This window comes from Scatophagus argus, chromosome 9, assembly GCF_020382885.2.
Source record: "Scatophagus argus isolate fScaArg1 chromosome 9, fScaArg1.pri, whole genome shotgun sequence".
Taxonomy (NCBI): Eukaryota; Metazoa; Chordata; class Actinopteri; family Scatophagidae; genus Scatophagus; species Scatophagus argus.
In genome coordinates this window covers 7,282,774-7,302,894 of record NC_058501.1, presented here as the reverse complement: position 1 = coordinate 7,302,894, position 20,121 = coordinate 7,282,774, and the positions used below count along the sequence as shown (strand labels likewise).

The 20,121-nt window shown below is 38.7% G+C and overlaps 1 protein-coding gene across 1 annotated transcript; it reads left to right on the top strand.

The window, feature by feature from the left end:
* The first annotated feature begins 941 nt into the window (after positions 1 to 941).
* LOC124065272 (galanin receptor type 1-like) lies at positions 942 to 11,745 on the top strand. Its single transcript, XM_046400518.1, has 3 exons — positions 942 to 2,081; positions 2,187 to 2,252; positions 9,035 to 11,745. The coding sequence occupies exons 1-3, from the start codon at positions 1,416 to 1,418 to the stop codon at positions 9,353 to 9,355; spliced, it is 1,053 nt and encodes a 350-aa protein (XP_046256474.1). The 5' UTR covers positions 942 to 1,415; the 3' UTR covers positions 9,356 to 11,745.
* The last annotated feature ends 8,376 nt before the right edge of the window (positions 11,746 to 20,121 follow it).

The window sequence follows — 20,121 nt, the reverse complement described above, 5'->3', positions numbered from 1 at the left end:
TGCAGATATTACTGCTATAGTATTTCAATAATTTGTTTTCAGTGAACCATGACGTGATAAGCTCAGCTCGGAAGGGTTTTTCATCATATTGAAAAATAAGCCAATAATTCACACATGGAAATGTCATCAGCAGTTCTTCAACTTGGACTTAAAATGACCCTCATGGGGAATCAGCTTATGTTGAGGGAACACACAGTGCCCTGGGGTCAAAAACTGCTGGAGAATTTTTCTCTTTTGAGTCTCATTATTCCTACATGGCTCTTAGAAATACATTTTTATCACCTTCTACAAGAAATATGTTACTTCAGTTCTTTTTGGAATTTGTCATGAATATTCATTTTTTTGTTGGCTCCTATAGGTTTTTAGAATTAGAAGTCATTTGGAGTTTCACCAATTTATCAGCATCTTATTCCATATTTGGTGTCTAACTTGCAAATATGGATTCTTTTGAAAGTGTGTTGCATGGTGGGAAAACACTTCATAGTCTGTTTCAGTCCATTGTTATGAACACCTTAGAGGTGCTTGTTTTTTGTTGTGTGTCAATGTTTTCTTTTTCATGTGACTTTCATGCTGATCAGAAGATGCACTGGGAGTAGAAATGCACTCTCAGAGACAGGACACTGTAAGTCCTTGCTGCATGTACATTCACATTCACACGATTGCTGAAATAACACGGACAGGGAACAAAAGTGGCAACTTTTTGGTATTTTCAGGAAGCTTATTTCCTCTAAAGAAAAGAGGATGGAACGTAATGAAGGTATTCATGGCAAGACAGCCGAGTAAGACTGTTTTGTACTATACTGCAGTTTTTCAGTCCAGACGGGAAATTGCTTACGAGCCACACTGTGTCAAAACTAATTGTGTCTGACTAGGAAAATGACATTGGCCCCGGCATTCAAATTGTAGCCAAGAGGAGTGGTTTCAGAAACGCGGAGGACAAAACGTATCCAGATAAATATTTTTTTTTTCTTTTAGCATTTTTGGGAGGTGTTATACTGAGTGCTGACGTGAATTGCACAGCCCAACCCCTGATATAACGCGAGAGAAAAATTCCAGACGCAGAGAAAAAGGCAGCAGAGTGGATCAGAGCAGTCGGTGCGCAGGCACATCAGGTGCGCACAAGGACAGAGTCCAAGACGCGCAGCGGCAACACTGATGAAAGCTGCACAGAGAACTAGCCTCGGAAGATTCATTTACACGTATTGCTAATGTGAGGTAAGGATAAACCTGGTGATTTACCGAAATCCTGAGGTAAAGATAGACCATAAGAAAGTAAAAACAGCATCGAGAAGACGCGCCGGACCAATCACTCCTGCTCTTAAAACTGTCATGAAGCAGCAGCAGCGGGACACAGACTTCTCCTGGGCCATTTAGGTAAAGTTTCGAGTACATCTTAAGGTGGAAAAAAAGAAAACATGAACTTATCAGAGCCCGTCTGGCTCCTGGAAGAGCCGTGGAACCTCAGCAATGCTGAGGAAGAGGATCAGAAACTTTTATTCGGGATCGGCACGGATAATTTCATTACGCTGCTGGTTTTCGGGCTCATCTTTACACTCGGTGTGCTGGGCAACTCCATGGTGATCACCGTGCTGGCCCGGAGCAAACCCGGGAAACCACGGAGCACCACCAATATATTCATCCTCAACCTCAGCATAGCAGACCTCTCGTACCTGCTCTTCTGCATCCCTTTTCAGTCCACTATCTACATGATGCCGACGTGGGTCTTGGGCGCCTTCATATGCAAATTTATCCACTATTTCTTTACTGTGTCCATGCTGGTGAGCATCTTCACACTGTCTGCCATGTCCGTGGACCGATACATTGCAATCGTGCATTCCAGAAAGTCCTCCTCTATCCGGGTGGCCAAGCATGCTTTGATCGGAGTGGTGGTGATTTGGATACTCTCTCTGGCCATGGCTGCGCCTATCATGTATTACCAGAACATTTTTCACAGAGGAGAGAATCACACTTTTTGCTGGGAGGTTTGGCCAGATCAAAACCAGAAAAAAATCTATGTCGTTTGCACATTTATTTTTGGTTATGTGTTGCCCCTGCTGCTGATTACCTTCTGTTATGCAAAGGTAAGGAAAGATGTCCACATAGGTCATGGGTTCTTGCATGGGTCCATAATTCTGAAAATGACTGGACTATTAAAACATATGTTTCTTCTCTTTGCTTACTTGTAGGTTTTAAATCATCTGCACAAAAAGCTGAGAAATATGTCCAAAAAGTCAGAGGCATCAAAGAAAAAGGTATGTATGAAACTGTCTTTTTAAGGGTTGGGAGTGGGATAAAAGCCACAAGTTAGCAAACTTGCCTGGCTGTAATCACTAAACACTGAATAAATACAACACATAGACATGATGGGGTGCTTTCCTACCCGATGAATTACTGCAGAATTACCAAACTTTAAATAATAGCAATAATAATAAGAATGATATACAACAGTGAAATGGCTTAGTTAATAGCTTGTAAAAAGTACTAAAATCACTGAAAATACTCATTGTATAATACATTCTCCCATGCAAGCAAGGGTGTAGCACAAAATTCTGGGCCCGGCATTTTCTATGGGCCCCTCCTCAAAGCCATAACTGTTCCTTTTTATGTCTCTGTGGGCTCTCTTCCCATTAGGGCACAGCATACTCAGCCCCCTTTCCTCCCCAGTTCTATGCCACTGATTACAAACATCCATCTAAACCCTTGAAGTCAGTATTATGCTACTATGTTAATGATAACCCGTCGATGATGGTGATTAGAATGGTAAATGATGTCATCCTTTACATATTTCTTTAAAAATAAAAGACAAACAAAGGTTGTAGATGTACTGAAATATCCTTCCTCTATCTGGATCAGTGCTTTTCATGGTTCACAACACCACAGCATTTCCTTCTGTTGACATATGGTTGGATTCAAAGCAGAGGTCAGTGTTCTTGACCTTTAGGAAGACATCACAGTTACACTGACCCACAGTCCACACATTATTCAGTGAGGCACTGGTCTGTCTGTATCAGATTCTGTGCCATTTCCTCGAATTCAACAGGCAGTCAGCGGAAGCTATTGTTTTTCCTTAGGGCCAAAATGAGAAATATTAATGTTATAATGCTTGCTGTTAACTGGCCTGTTCGAGCAAAGTGGCCAACGTGCAATCAAATGGCCATCTATCCTTCATTATTCTTGGTGGAGGTCATTTCACTTGCTAGAGAGCCAGTTATCTGCTGTCGCCCGCTTGATTGCATATCTGTCTGTCTGTCTGTCCATTGTTCTTCACAGCTGGTCAGTTTAGCAGCAAGAGTACAGAACCCTGGTCTGTTGGGAGGAGAGGAAGTGATGAAAAAATACATGTGCCTTGATGTGTGCCTGTCTATGTACACGCATTATTACATGGGGCATAAGGTAGAACAGGAACCTAAGCTATTGTGGTGATGAACTGACAGAGAATGCACAGAGGCACTGTTGCACTGACAGCTTTGTGATACAGTTGACAAACAGTGCATTAAAGACAACGTGTAATACATAAATTACCTTAGGGATAGCTACTGTTAAACTATAACTATTGTCCAAACAGACAGTTTGCGCACACATATTAAATCTGAGTAAAGTATCAACAGCTTCAACTGTGAGAAACTGGTGAAATGTGAAACATTACTCATTTTATACTGACAGCTGCAGCTTGCAGATCAACTTTTCTTTTTTAAATGAAAACACAAGTGCCAAAATCAGTGTTTCCTTGGCAGCATGTTTCTATTGTGAAGGAAAATGTTACTTTAATCTTAGTTTTTATTAAACCCCAGTTGCCAGTAGGTTGGTATGACTACTCTTTCATGTCTATGTCCTGTTTACTGTGATATTAAAAACAAATCGGGTAATTTAAATAAAAAATCAGGAAACACGATCAGTTAAAACTACTTCACAACCTTATAGTCCAACAGAGAGCTTTGGAAAGGGTTAGAAAAACAATGCTTTATGAAAGGCACCCCCCCAAGACTGTTATCACTTCCTTTCATGGTGTGAAATCAAAGTGGAGGTGCTGCAATGCAAAACCCATTTTCAAGAGGAAACAAATTTTGACACCTGTCCTGTCACAGAATCCCTGATGACTCAACTCCCTGGCACTCTGACAGCCTGTAAGAAGCTAACCTGTCTACTTTGTTACTTTGTTGGGTCTGCTGTGTTAAACTAAGCACACTATAACTGTTCTAGTCTTATCTCCTTGCTAGTTAGGATTATCTTGTGGCACTATATTGTCTTCTTATTCAATTCCATTCTTCAATTTCATTGCCTAACACTTACATTTAAAGGATTAGTCCATTTCGATACCTTAGTTCCTTTTTTACCAGATAGATACAAGAAGAGGTCGATACTGTGCTGAAAATATGATGTTATAGCGGGTTGGCTTAGCTTTGCATAATCACTGGAAACAGTGGGGAAAGGGTGGCTCTTTCCGAAGATAACAACATGGCATGGTGGTGGCTCAGCAGGTTGAGTCAACCTTTTGAGGTGCTGATAGGCAGACATTTTCAACCTCTGGACAGTCAGGCTAGCTGTTTCCCTCCATGTCCAGTCTTCAGGCTAAGCTATGATAACCATTTCCTGAGTGTAGTTTAATATTTTCTACACAGACATGAGTGTGATGTCAATCTTTCTTCTAACTGCTGGCAAGAAAGGAAGTAAGCTTTTCTCATGAATTCAATTATCCCTGCCAACCTAAACTAGGTAAATACAAAGGATGATGTTGATTTTTCTGAATCAGAGTATTGTTGGCACTTAACTGAGATCTGCGTCATGTGCAGCCTTCGATGGACAGTCTTCAGTGGATATGTAATACAAGCTTTTTCATGAAATGAAATAAGACAAATAAACACTGCAGGGGGCCACACAGTGCACTTGGCAGAATGTGGAGGGAATTTGTTCCAATAATAGCTGAATCAGTTGTTAGCGCGTTTCACTCAGTTCTCAGCAGCTCATCACCAGACCTGTGAATATAACCTCACTGGCAGCTGGGAGGAAGAAGGCTACTCCCACTACTGTTGTGAAATTCATCTAGACAAACTTTTTATCACCTCACGCACGGACAGCAGCAATCTGACAGCCACCAGAAGTCAAATGAGACACTCTCAAAAGCCAAATCTCAAAGAAAAATGCAATCAGTCTTCCTTGATGTGACAAACTCATTTTAAGTAAATCTTTTTCAATGTCTGGTTTTATGTCATACTCAGTTAAAGGAAAACTAAAATGGATGGCTCCTGGTTCATGTTCTCGGCAATACTGGTTTGTTAGAGTTCACTTTACTTGGCAAATAATAAAGTTTTTAATGGATCCTCAAGGATTTAAAAACCCAGCAATTAGTACTGCAGGTTTAGAAGTCATTTCTCATTGATACCAGATATCAGTCAGGCATCCAGACAGAGCACACAGATGGTTATGGATAATTACAAAAATAAAGTTGCCCAAATCATCCTGAAATTGTTTAACAGCATCTGTAAACTGAAATGAGGAATACTAATGAACTGAACTGAGTGTTATGGTGCCAACTAAATGAACATCACACAATCATTTCTCAGTGGCTTAAATAGTCATTTAAAGTAACATTAAAGGAATATTTCAAAGGAATTAAATCAAATCCGACGCCAATTGAGGGGTTCAGCTCAAACTGTTTTCTAGGGATCCCAAATTTGAAAGCGAAAAAGAAGCATCTCCAAAAGTCAAGTACATAATTTCAATGAATGGTTCTTTTTTTCCCCTGAAACTTTTTGCAGTTAGATTTGCAAATGTTCAGATTTACTACTCTCTGGATTTTAAGTAGGAACAATATCATGCTGATGTTTGGTAAAGGGCAAGTGATAAGATAGATAAGAAAAAATATTTATGTTAGTATAAAACCAAAAAACCCCCAAAGCACCTAAATATCACAAATTGTTGGCACACCGAGGTCAGAATGTAACAGTGGAAACAGATATTGCAAATAAATCTTGATGTTTCTGAAAAAAATGAAGCTTTAACTTCAGTTGAGAGACAAAAAAATAGCAAGATAAGAAAACATTACATTTGTGTGGAGTGATAAGGACTGCATTTTTAGTAACATGACCTTGTTATCTTGTTCTGTGTGTCCTCTTCTTTTGGAATAGTTTAATGGCTCTTAGTAAAAAAATAAAGCAAAGCAAAAAGACTACACTTACAAAAATGGCCACTTGAGGGTGGCTCCAAAAGTGAGTCAATCGCCCTAGATGCCCATACTAAAATGCCCAACTTTTCAGAATTAGTGCAATATTTTGAATTAGCCAGGGGTTAGGTAGAATATCTGAAGTAGAAAAAAATTGTATATCCAAATGAGGCCAGCTATTTAGTCGAAATTTAGTGATTTTGTAGAGCAACAAAAAGAGCAATTTTGAGAAAATATTTTCCAAAATTCAATTTTGACTTTGATCACTTGATGTGCTGAGAAGCTCAAAAATGAATCATGGCAGCTTTCAACTAATTAATTAATGCACTTCAGTTAACAACTTTCTACAAAAGAGAATTATAAGTAGCAGAGCTGGCTGGAGAGGAGAAGCTGCAAGGCATGAGTTTTATTAGTTCTGTCTTCCTGTAGTGATGCTGCTGTTTATATTAGCCTAACTGATGGCTCTCGGGGGTTGGGGGGGCAGAGAATGAGTGTGTGGTGGAGGCTATCCAAACAGAGCACTGCTAACATACTGCTTAAAACTGTGGGAAACTCTTCCTGGCTACTTTGTCTTTTATGTGTGTTTTTGTGTTTCTTGTATGTGTGTCTTTGTGCATAGCTTTGTGTGTGTGTGTGTGTGTGTGTGTGTGTGTGTGGGTTGTCAAGTTGATATCTCATGCCAATACTGACCTTTCATTTCCAACTGGACATGGTCAAACTGGATAATGTCCATGATTTTTACTTTCAATGCAGTTAATGATTAGATTACAACCAATGTAAGCTGTTTCTGCCTTTTGCTGTCTCTTTGTCTTTTTTATTATTCATTTCTTATAATTAATTAATTAATTATTGCCTTGGCTACTTGTGGGGAGTGCAACAAGGTATAATGCGAACATGGTAGCCCAGGCAGAACAGTTCACTTAACAGAACTGTGATATGACTTCAGTGAAGTGTTGAATAAGTAGGCTAGACACGAAATCATGTGGCACATTGTGTGTGCATTTTTCATTTTTTCAAGTGGGTCAAACAAATGTTTTCCCTGTGCTCCTTAAGGGCACATAGTAATAGTACTGTACAAAAATAAAGCCAAGCCACACCCTTGTTGCACAACATAACTAATTTACACCAAGCGTATCCAAAAAACGAACACTTGAAAAATGAACAGCACAATAAGATATACCTAAAATGACAGAAACCATCTCTGGGAAACACTTATTTTACATTTACTTTGGGTTTTTGTGTTTGGTCCATGTCCCATCTGCCAACATGGAGGGCGTATACTTATGACGTATATAGCAGCCTGCCACCAGGGAGCGATCAGCATGCCTTAGCTTCATTTTTGTGGAGTTCTCATGTCGTCCATCTTATACAGTCAGTGTTGTAGACTCTATTTACTAGGAGCTGCAGTACGGCAATTTCAATTTAACATCCAAAGCCTGTGTTGCTCAACTGTCATTACTTACATCTACAGTATAATTTCTGCACATTAATGTATATATTAATGCTTGTGCTCGGCTGTATATATCAGCTATGTGAACTTTGATAGTCACATGTTCAAGTGGCTTGACTGGAAATGTTTTGGCAAGGTTTATTTAACATTTCTGGCTTTCTGCAAAGCTGCATTTCTAATTGATATAAGGCTTCTCGGTTTTTGTTTTTTTCTGTGATGGAAACTAATTAGCTCCAGAATAAATCCATTTGCTATGCAAAAAAGTAAAGGAGAAGCTCACCGGATCAGGCAGCATGTTATTAGTGTTTTTTTGTGACACTTTCCAGCTGTAGCCTTTGGCATCACTGATAGTCATGCCTAAAGTAATAACATCCACTGCTTTCCTCTTTGTTATCCCACAAAATTGATTTGCCATAATTGTCACATTAAGTTATTACATTTTATTTTAAAAGATTCATCATTTTTAACATTATTTTCAGTGCATTGTGTTAAATTGTATCTTAGTTTGGATAGATTCTGCTCAAAGAGAGAACATGACTCCTGCTGTTCATGTATGAACAGAATAATCTCAGTTTGTGCAGTCAGGTCGCAGCCTTTTTCTGCCATTATTCAGTCACTATTGACATCATACATAATCTCTCATTCTGCCTCTCTCTGTCAAATACACATTCTTTCAAACCACTCTTCTGATTGATTTAAAAATGTGTGTGTGTGCATCTGTGTGACTGAGTGACTATTACGGTGGCTGCATACAGTTGATTGTTGTTGATGGTATAGAAAACCTCATGTCATAGTTTTCATCCCGTGGTGAAATAAACATTGATGCAGCTTTGATGAAAATATTTTAGAGGACTTGCATGTTGCATGTCCAGTTTAATACATAATGACATAACTTACTCTCAGATCATTCATGCATCCCTATTAAATTGCTGGCACAATGCTAACACATACATTAGGTTCCATAATGACACTCATACCAGTAACCCAGAGTAGTTGGCGTACAGTACCCAAGTTCTTTTCAGTATTTTATGTATACAATATGTACAGTATGTACATATTTTAAACAGGGATGCCCGTGATTCCATTGAGGGGCCAAACCTGAAACATGATGGTGGGCTGCAAGTCAAAAACACACACCCACTGTAGTGTGTTGAGTCAGTCAATTAGTTTGTGCAAACACAAACTAATTAACTGACTGCAAAGTGTCACTCTGCCTGCCATGCTCAGATTACAAAAAGAAATATTAGGGACAAGTTTAGCGAACGTTTTTACCTCATGAAAAAAAAAAAAAAAAATCTCATAAAAACCTGCATAATTTGTTGATTCTGAATAAGACTTCAATGTTAATGTTGTCATTGTCGTCCTTGAGGGCACTTACTAAATTTTTCCCCTACTTCTCTCTGTTCCTGACTTGTGGCTCCCAGACTGCTCAGACTGTCCTTGTGGTGGTAGTGGTGTTCTGCCTGTCTTGGCTTCCTCATCACGTCGTTCACCTGTGGGTTGAGTTCGGGACCTTTCCACTGAACCAGGCCTCTTTTGTCTTACGTGTGGCTGCCCATTGCCTGGCATACAGCAATTCATCTGTCAACCCGGTCATCTACGCCTTCCTGTCAGAGAATTTCAGGAAGGCTTACAAGCAGGTGTTCAAATGCCAAATTGGAACCAGTGACTCCCCACTCAATGACATCAAGGAGATTCGCAGCAAAGCGGATACACCACCCTCAACTAATTGCACCAATGTTTGACTGACAAGGTTGGATGGTGACAGGAAAATGAATTATGACAACTGTCACACTGAAACTTAATGTAAAGTCATAGTGTCAGAGCCACTGGGCATGAGTGGGTGTGTGGATTTTTTGATGTAGGTAAGTATGGTTGCTTTGATATTGTGGCAGCTGTACTGTTCCACATACGCGCTGTTTATTATTCCTGAACAAGAAGAGGTGAAGCCAGTGTGGCTGCAGGACATTATTACTCTTTGATCAGGCTGTTTCCTACATCTTGTTTTTCATCATAAAACCTGTTGTGTCTCATACTCAGGACAAATTAACTTCTCTCTAAAGTGAAACTCAGTTAGATCATAGATATTATTTCCATGCGTCACAGTATATTTACAAGCTATAGCTTGTAACTAGCTATAAGCTAGTTAAGGAATATGAGGAAACTGTTCTTTCTGACTTCAAAATGAATAAACCTCAGTCAGCTGTGGTACTTCAAGAATTAAAGGGTTGGTTTGTTTGCTGTCTTATTGAAAGTTAAGTGGTGGGATGGGTGTCCATTGGAGAAACTGACACATTGGTTAGCTTCATGCATTTCATATAGACTAGTTGTATGAAAAGAAATGCAGCTTATGATAACACCAAAATGTTGTAAATGTACATGTTGTAAATTCAGATAACGGACATGTTGTAAATTAGATATGCCTAAGTGTATACATGTCCTAAATTACTCTTGATGACTAATTTTATCCAGTTTGGAGTTGGAGGCTGACTTAGATCTGGTTAAGAGGTGATATGAAGTCAGGTTTGAGGTAAATGTCTAAACTCATCCACTATACAAAACTGTCAAGTCCTTCACTATTTTTTTAAATTAGGACTTTTTTGAAACTAACAAACATGGCTGATCGATCAATCATATCAAACTGCTCAGTTCTCCTTCAGGGAGTTCCAGAGTGGTAAATTACAGCTGACAAGGGCAAACGTGCTGCAACACATGCAGAAAGAAAAAAAAAACATTTACAGCAAAATAATAAGAAAGTGAGAAAATAAAGACAGAGAGTCTCTACAGATACAGACATACACTTGGCATACGCTTGTACGTGATGTATTGTGGATGATGCATTGAGAGGGATTATTTTTGTATGAGTCTATATTTTTTTTGAGGAAAAATCTGCGTAGTATGTTGCAGCATGTTTGTTGACAAATATAAATACTGTACAAATCATCACAGTTTAAAAGTTTTTCTTTTAATTCTGAATTAGCCCGGGGGTGCAATGGCTCACTTTTTAGGTTTGAAATGCGTATTTTTTGAAACTTAGTAGTGAGAACTAGTATTAAACTAATCTAGACAAAGCAAAATTAAGGCTGGTTTAACACTGAAGATAATATATTTGCCAAACCAAGCGCAGCATGCTGTCACCACGGCTGAGCTGAGTGTTGATAGTCCACAAGTAGCCTCCACTGGCACCTTGTTAAGCAGCAGCTCATTGTTCTCTGTGTGTTAAATTCAGAAGAAGGTGTGGATGTGGTGTTTTAGAGTTGTCAAAAGATATGTTGGAGCTGTGCCAAATAATGTAATAGAAAGAGTGAATGACGATTTTTTTCAAGCAATGCTGAAAAAGTACACCACTGTAGATAAGAAAAAAAATGTACAACTGTCATTGCACTCAGTATGTTTAAAGTCTGTATTTTAAATAGATTTCACTGTAAATATTATGGACACTGAAGCTGATACTCACATATGCCTGTAAAAGCCTCCCTTTATTTGGCTGCTATGCTATGTTCAGACTGTGTTGTGCTGTATGATGGGCCAGGCTGCCGAACATATAAAGCAAGATGCTTGTTTTGCATCCTTTCTGGTAGCTATCTTTCTCACCACAAAAACAATCCAGCAAGAGAGCCTGTGGAATTAATTATTCTATTTTGATGTTGTATGCCATATGTATATGAGGTGCCAATCCTCCACACAGCAGCTTTACCTCAGTATATTAAAAGAAAATCATTCAAACAAAATAATATTAGAACTGTAAGTCTGACCTACAGTATTGCACAGTATTTTATGTACATCTTTGAAAGCTGTGACTGACTTAACAGAATGTGTTGGATCATTTGTTCACTTTTTTCTGAAAAGGATCCCAAGCTGAGCTCAGCATGGATTTTCAGGCGACCCATGGAGAGCAGGTGGTCTGCTGCAGGTTTTTGCTACAGCAGCTGATATGACTGATTAAGAAAAACTTCATTCAGAGAGGAGGAACTAATCAGTGTAATCAGCAGACTCTCATCTTCCCTGTCAGTGAGGACCTCAGATGTGAGTGTCAAGGATTACTCCCAGAGAGCAGAGGAGGTCCAGTTGATGACTTTGTACTGACTGTACAGTGATGCTCAGTCATGCCCACACAGGACTGATCCTTTTTTTTTTTAAAAAAAAAAAAAAGTGGGACATTTGCAGTGAGGAACATGGCAATTTATTGGTGAGATTATGGTTAGCACATAGGGCAATGTAAAAATACCAGACTTTCTGTGGCAAATGATACTGATGTGAAACAGAATTTTTAAAATATCCATCTGAAGAGCACATGAACAACAGAATATGTTTTTCGTTAGATAACTCAATGTTTTTTGAATTTTGTAACACTTTAGATTTCAGCCAAATTACAGTGTAATTATTTAATACAGGGTCTCAAAATAATACTGCAGACTAATATGGGGTACAACTTAGTGTTTGAGACAGGTACAGTGAAATTATTATTGGGTAACAAGGCAGGAATAATGGTTAACATTTTGATTTTCTGATGAAATAGGTTAATGGCTATTACATAAACTTATTAAGTTTGTAATTATAGAGTGCTTACTCGTATAGTGTATTTTATGGTTGTTGCTGGAGAATGAAGCATTTGCCCAAATCTGGGAGGACTGGTATATCTGTGAAGGTATTGCTGTAAAATAGTTATGTTTATGTCTTTTAAAATAGTAGGAAAGTTTTGGGATCCAATGTTAGCAAAGAATCTAGATCAAATTTTTGCATCGTATCATATCATGTCATCGACAATTAAAGGTATAATATGTAGAGAGAGAGCAGAGAGACTGCTAATGCTGTGCACCTCCAACAGAAAGCAAAGTGAATTTGAGGTTGAAAAATTCCTTGGAACCCGTGACCACTTTATCAGGTCAGTTACAAAATAAATATTGGTTATGCAGACTGTAATCTGTAACGAAAGCCTACTTTTTCTGACATGTAATTACACAAACAATTTACAGTAAACATTTTGTCCTTTTAAATATTAAACAGATGTCCACATTCAAAAAGCAAGAACAATTTAAAGCAGTCTTTGAACTGAATTTGGGTACATGGTCTATGTTTAGATCCCATACGAACAAAATATTTACACTGTAATTTGCTGTATTTGAAATTATTAACTTTCACTTTGCAAAGACAACTTTCTAAAGATTGTTTCAATTTTTAAATAAAGCTAGAGGATTTCTCTTTGAACATTATATAAAAAAAAGTATGTGAAGCAAACACATACTGAGCATGCTGCAGAGTGAGGATTAGGGATGGGTATTGTTAGGAATTTAGCGATACTGATATGTATACTGATGCTACATATAATTATCAGTACTCTTATTGATACGAAAGAGAGATTAATAAGAAAAGATATGAAAAGATACAGTTTTGGGGTTAAAGGCTGTGCTCATCTCCCTATAATTAAAATTAATAGCCATAAGCAATGCACAATTAGTTAATGTTATATCTGGTAGTCAGGACAACCCCCATCTAGCAGTTAGCGATTTATGCTATGCTAGCTTTCAACTTTTGGTACGAAGCCTAAACCAAGTGCACTCCACAGCAGTGAAGGACTGTGAATCTTTGACAACACAACCTTCAACAGCCCAGTGATCTTCTACTTTTTTCCCGTATTATTTTCTCTCAGCTGTTTTCTAAATCTAATAAAGTTAGCTCACAGTTTCTTCCTTGTCAGCCATGACTGGAGAGCACAGAATGTAAATACGCAGTTGCCCAGTGTCAAATGTAATCACCTGACGCTTGTAATTTAATCATCATTATGGGGTAGATGGGAATTTGTTAAATAAATACCAAATTGTCAAGGTTATCAGTATTTTGGTACCCACTAGTCAGGACCCGATACCCATCCCTAGAGACAACATGCAGTAAAGGTGCTCTTTCTTAGTGGAGGTTTCTTGAGAGATTCTCACTTTCTAATTTTCTTTTTATTTATTTATTCACTTAGATTATACTGTTTGTACAGCTTTTCAGTGCTTAATGTGTTTTATTGAGCTTGTCTTGGTGTGTTTTTTCAATTTTGTTTCTTGTATTATTTAGCTGTCAATCAAATAGTTTACCAGAAAAAAAGATAAATTCTTGTCTGTTTAATCTCTCTGTGCTTGAAATGCAGAATGTGAGAAACAGTGAAGGCTTTCTCTGAAGTGCATAATATCTGGATAATATTTTGAAATATATCCAGGCTTTGATTGTGTCTTTATGCAGTATATAATTATATTAAACTTTGTGGCTTTTCCTTGAAAAACTCATTTTGTTCCATTAACAAAACTTGTTTTGCATTTCTTAAATTCTTTGTGCTTTTTGCTTCTCTTAAAACAATTATTCTCACATGTCATTGAGGCCTTCTTCTATAGAAGGATCTTTTATTCATTCCTTTCTGATAGAAAACAAGAGCCTTCACTTCCCTCACTGTCACAGTAAGATGTGGTCAAAAGACAGAAAATAGCAGTGTAGGCTTCCACCAGTTAGGTTCCCTTCTGAGTTTGGTTTGCTGATTACACACTAGTGGAGGACATTTCCTGGCATGAAATCAACTCAGTGATCCCTGAGGTCTGAGGAAACAGCCTGTCTTCCCATTATGTCTTGTGCTGTAAGTATCTGGCAAGAGGAGGTCATTGCAACTATATTAACATAGATAGTATATTAGCATAGTATATAAGATAAAGCTGATGACTTGGGAAGAAGGAGCAACAGTCCTAAGGGCTCTACTGAAATGAAATTACACAAGGGACATTTGGCTTCAACATGTAAGTACATCCAGAGGAAAAACAGGACACAGCTGTTTCACATGTTTCCATACCCCATGCCAGGGACTGGTTGAGGGAAAAAAAAATCACAGGCCAAGAATATTTTTTAATGAATGGGGTACTGTTGTGATTTTAACAATTATTAAGAATGCTGAGCTTCAGACAACTGTTACCCGATTTAGACTCTGGGATCAACAACCAATGTTTTGGGTGTACGAGCTAAAACTCCCTGTTTCATGTGCCGGCTGCTGTTTAGTCCAGTTAACAACCTTAGGAATGACGATTTAGGAGACGACGTTTTGACTAATTACTAAAAATAGATATCTGGATATGAATGACTAATAGAAAATATGAATTATTGGGTTCTGAGATTGCATTTTAGCAAATGCATTCCACTTTTTTTGCTCTCCACATGAAGTACCTGCACAAGCACACTCAAACATGATTGGTCAGCTGCCCAGAGCACAAACCAGAACTAAACTCTTGTCCTTAGAGAATCAGATGCAGTTACATCCGTTGATAATTGTAGAGAATGAAACCACATTGTTTTTAAGAGGTCACACTGTGGTAGTATGATCAATGGTAATTACTTCTGAGCTAATGTAAAACAAAGACTTTTATTAAAATTTCTAATTCATTATAAAGGTATTTGTGAAGTATTAATGCCACAGTAGTAGTGCTGCCATTCAAACAGCAAACACTTTAAGCCATGTCAGCTGAACAGCTTTGGTTTGCTCAAAGTTGACAAAGTCAAATTGTCCATCGGGGACACTAAAGCTCTATTCTATTCAAGCTGTGGCCTAGAGGTTGGAGAAGCGGCTTGTGATCGGAAGGTCACCGGTTCGATTCCCCCACCGGACGGGCAGGAAAAATTTGGGTGTGGTGGAGTGATTAATGCGAAAAATGCCCCCCCCCCTCCATTAGCCGGCTGACGTGCCCTTCAGCAAGGCACTTAATCCCCTAATATGCTCCCCGGGCGCTTGATGCTGCCCACTGCTCCTGTGTGTGTTTCACTGCATGTAATTTGCCGGGTGTTGCATGTGTGTGTTCAACTAAGGATGGGTCAAAAGAAGACGAATTCAGTGTGTGTATGTAAAAATATATATACTGTCAATAAAGCTGATTCTGTTTTACTTAGTTTTACACTGCTTTTCTCTTTTTCTCTTTTCTGTTTTCTACTCTACTCTACGCTAAATTTTCACCTTACACCATCATCAGGTCAAAATTACAATTTATCCAGTACTTTAGGTTTATGAGCAAAAATATGTAAAACTAATGACATTCTGCCAAGTTATTGATGCTAAGTTACTGTTAACTAGGTAGGCTGTAACAAGTGATGTGTTACTCATTGAGTCTACATGGATTGATTTTACTCAGGATCTTAGCATAACTGTATCTAGGTAAGAGAACTGCTAGACTAACACAAACCACTGAACACTGAATAAGATTCAAAACAACAAATGGTGCAGCAGTCAGACACAAAGGTAGGCCAATGTCATGGGTTTCATTTTACCAGATACTGGAAGATTAATTATGCATGATTGGCCAAGGTACAAAATATTTTGAGGATTCAGTTGGCATAAAGTCTGAAATGATATGTCTGTGGAGCTGGAAAGAAGTGATCTCATAGACGACACCCCACATTGGCTTGAGGCTAGCTGCACGAGGCTATATTAACAGCATCTAGCACGACACACACCTTTGACCAAGCTGTCTGTGTTGCGTTGTGGGTAATGTTGCCACCCATTATCTCTGGCACCACAGCACAGATGTTTTTTTTTCCATTTGAGATCAGAGCTGTCACACACATTCCCAGTCAGAAACACAGCCTTTGATTGACCACAAATTACTCCAAACTGCAGGGATACATTGTTTTTTCACTGCAGTACGAAATAAATCGATACTGTCACACCTCTAATCTCAGTGGTCGACTTAAAGCTGCACCAGCACACATTTTCTTGTACACACTTGCTTCCTCACATCCAGTTGTGTGTACTTGGACAAGTAATAAATCCAATCATTTTATGTCAAACTATCTAAAGATCTGACAGTGTTGCTCAGTCATCTACTCTTTATTTGTGTGCTTTAGACATTGAGAAAACAAACACTCATGTGATATGTGCCAATGGGTGATCAAACACTGAGAGCGAGTGCTGGGCAAATGTAATGCAAGGCACAACTCTGCCGGCCAAGTCTTGGTGGTATGTATGGTCACATATTTTTTTATGTATTCAGTTCATTATTATTCACCACAGTTCTTTCTGATTGCCAGACTGCCTGACACTAACCTGGTTTCCTGATAAATATACAATGAAACGAGAAAAAATTCCTCTTCCAGAATACATTTTCGTTTGTATCATTACACAGCGATGATGACGGATTCAGTGGATGCCTCCTCATCATGAGCTTGATGTTGAATTACTTCCACAGAAGCTCTTTCTGTGTCTGTGTGCAATCAGTTGTTTACTGATGATACTTTCTATGATCACCAAAGACTGACAGAAAGCCGCCCAAAATGAGTATGAATCAAACAGACGTCAGTGGCATTCATACTTTCCTTTTTTCAATTCCTTTTCTCTTTAGACCTTCTCTGCTTCTGAGGAACACACACACACACAACACAACCCAACACAACACAAAAGACAAACTTCAAAGTGTGTCAGAAAGTATGAAGTATCAGGGGAAAATTGCTTCTGGAGCTTGGGATTAATGAAGCTGATTTCACCTGGAGGTAGCACAGCTATGGTGTGAGTGATGGAGAGGGATAATGGTTCATAACTGCCCTTTCACAGCAAACTAATGAACTAATTCTCCTTTGATTAAAGAAACACAATCAGGAAGAATATGGGAGTAACGCTTTAGCTCATCTCATGTTGAAGAAAGGATATGTTGCTTTTAAGTGTACGATCACACCTTGAGATCAGCACAAAAGCTTTGCGGCACTCACACTGTTTTTTTTACAGCACAAAAGGCCAAGAAACAAAAAGCACTCTCAATGCATGCAGCAGAAAAACACTCGACTGGAAGAGCCACGACACTTAAAGATTACTCACTCACTCACTCACTCACTCACTCAGACTCGACCCATGTACAGACAGTGCAGCCTCATTTCCTCCAAATTGGCTGTTATCTAATAGAAGGTGGAGCGAGAATGGCTTTATGTTTGGCTTGAATGAGCAACGATGCAGACTGGAGATACAATATCAAAACAGAGAACTGGACTGAAAAGGTCACCCGTCATTGACAAGTGTGTATACTTCTGCATTTAACCTTTCCAATAATTCATTATGATGCATATAAGTCTTCATTAATTCCCTGAAACATTTCTGATTTAATGCATGCATTTACTTTTTTGACAGTCACATATTAGCTTCAAGAATGTATGCACTTGCACAATCTGGTAAATGAAAGACAAGCTGTGAGTGATTCAAAATTGATTTATTCCCTTCCTAATCCCTAATAAACTGTATGCACTTCTCTGCCCGTTTTGTCTTTGCTTAAGTATCTGCACACGACTAACACGGTAACACTCATTCAAACTGTTTCTCCGCAGAGCAGGTGAACATCATGCTGTGAATGTTTGTGCTCTTGTAATTATGACTCATGCATGATTAGTGGAGACATAGTTAGTGAACAGCATGTAAAAAAAAAGTCTGAATCAATTAAAATAATATTTTTCTCAATTTAGGATAAGTGCATTGGCAGTAAAGTTAATCCAACAAATTAGTGTGGGAAGCTACCAAACAATAATTTCTTAACTCTTTTGCACATGAGAGTGGGAAAATATTACACATACAAGAGCATTTTGTTTCTCCTCGTGTTGCATTCCTTTCAAGTCCAGAGTGGAAAAACAGTTACCAAAGCTACATGTCTATTCCCAGAAAATGCATTAGTGAAACAGCATGCGCTTTCCCAACCAGAGGGCATGGGCTGACTCACTAACTCCAAATAATATCAAAAAATGTTGTATGGGCAAACCTTGACAGAACTGGAGAAAATGAATGTGAAATGATCCTATTTGCACTCTGTTCTGTATCTGTGAGTGTAAGCTGTAGAATATAAAGAACACATACATGAACATTATGGGAGAACAAATCACATACAGCAAGGACGAGAGCCTGGCTTTAAGCCACAACACGGAGACAAGTATTCTGGGTTGGCTGTCACTTTGACTTAATTTGCAGGACTTACAGATCAGAAATGCTGAATGACCCTGGGTTTAAGGTTGCACCTAATGCCAGCTATACAATTATGATGCATGGCAGCAAATTGGCTGCTTTCTATTCAGGTCTGCTTTTGTCTTCATGGCTACAAAGGCTGAAGAGGTCCCTGATGATGGAGTTAATGTCCTCTCCTTCACTCCACTGCTGAGAAATCAGCTACTCCCAATCACTTTGAATGGACCTCCTGCTGCAGGTTCACAGCCTGGAATATTAATGCTCTGATAATAACTTAAGCATAATGACCACAGACCTCTCCAAACCACCATTCATTAGGGTCATTTCACCTTTTTTTTCAAATTACCACATCAAACACTCACAGCATACCATAGACTGGCACTAAGTGCACTTTATCTAGCTATTTAGCCTTGTGTTTTATATCCTTTATATTTTTATTAAGTGTTTTTTAAGTATTTCTGCTATTTATTACGCGTGCCTTTAAGTCGAGAATCTCTATAAAATTTCGCTACGCTTGCATAATGACAATAAAGACCCTTGATCCTTGATTCATTAACATCACGATGATAACTTCCAGGGAGTCATAGACTGCTACTAACCTAAGACCTCTTTAAGTGGTAGCTGCAATCAGTAGATGATAGCACAAGATTCCAGGTTATCTGAGGTATGTCTGAATGTGGTCAGGGGGTCACTGGTGCATCTTCCTCCTCAGACTTAGGACTCTCATTAATATCACATGCACATTGCACAGTGTTGCTTGATGTTGTTGATGATAATGACACCTAATGGTGTGTTCACACTCAAATTATAGTTGACGTTTTTCTTATCAGGTAACTGCAAGGACTGCGAACTGATACAAATTTAATTTGAAGGGCAGATATCATAGAATTCCAGAGTGAGTTAAGTTGTGTAAGTTAAAACAAATTACAAACTGAGAAAAAGTTGCTCGATAATCTCAAGGGTTTAGGACAAAGCAAGACTGTAGAAACACAACGCTGTCGGATTTCAAGCAAGAAACACTGCAAAATATTTTCTGCTCTCTGCTAATTGAATCATGTATTACATGCAGGGAGCACTTTTACGTGGATCAACAAGCCTAGAGTCACGATGGCTGTGGCTGAGACTAAAATGTCTCAACAACTGTTGGAAGGCATGGAATCTGGAACAGATATTCATGGTTTCTAATGAATCCTACATAACTTACAGGATCTCCTGACTTTTCCTGCAGCATCACTGTGAGAATGGCATTTTTGTTTCAGTGTTTTCACAGTCCAGAGAGGATTAATCCAAGTTTGGTGATACGCTGACCATGTCATGCCACTACCCAGTTCATATTTTGTGTTATCTTACGAGATATCTCCACACCCACCAGATGTACAGACATGCATGGTTGCCACAGGTGAAGCCAACAATGTTGTATGTTATCAACATTGTGAGCATGTCAAAATAGTTGACAATTGACATGAGATTAGTTCAGAGCACTACTGTGTACAAGTATAGTCCCAGAGCTGCAGCTGTGTGAGTCACCTTGCATTTTGACAGCCCGTACACAAACTCAACACAAGA

Coding starts and splice junctions, on each gene's coding strand:
- LOC124065272 (XM_046400518.1), top strand. CDS start 1,416: ATGAACTTATCAGAGCCCGTCTGGCTCCTGGAAGAGCCGTGGAACCTC. Junction 2,082..2,186: donor TTACCTTCTGTTATGCAAAG/GTAAGGAAAGAT, acceptor GCTTACTTGTAG/GTTTTAAATCATCTGCACAA. Junction 2,253..9,034: donor CAGAGGCATCAAAGAAAAAG/GTATGTATGAAA, acceptor TGTGGCTCCCAG/ACTGCTCAGACTGTCCTTGT.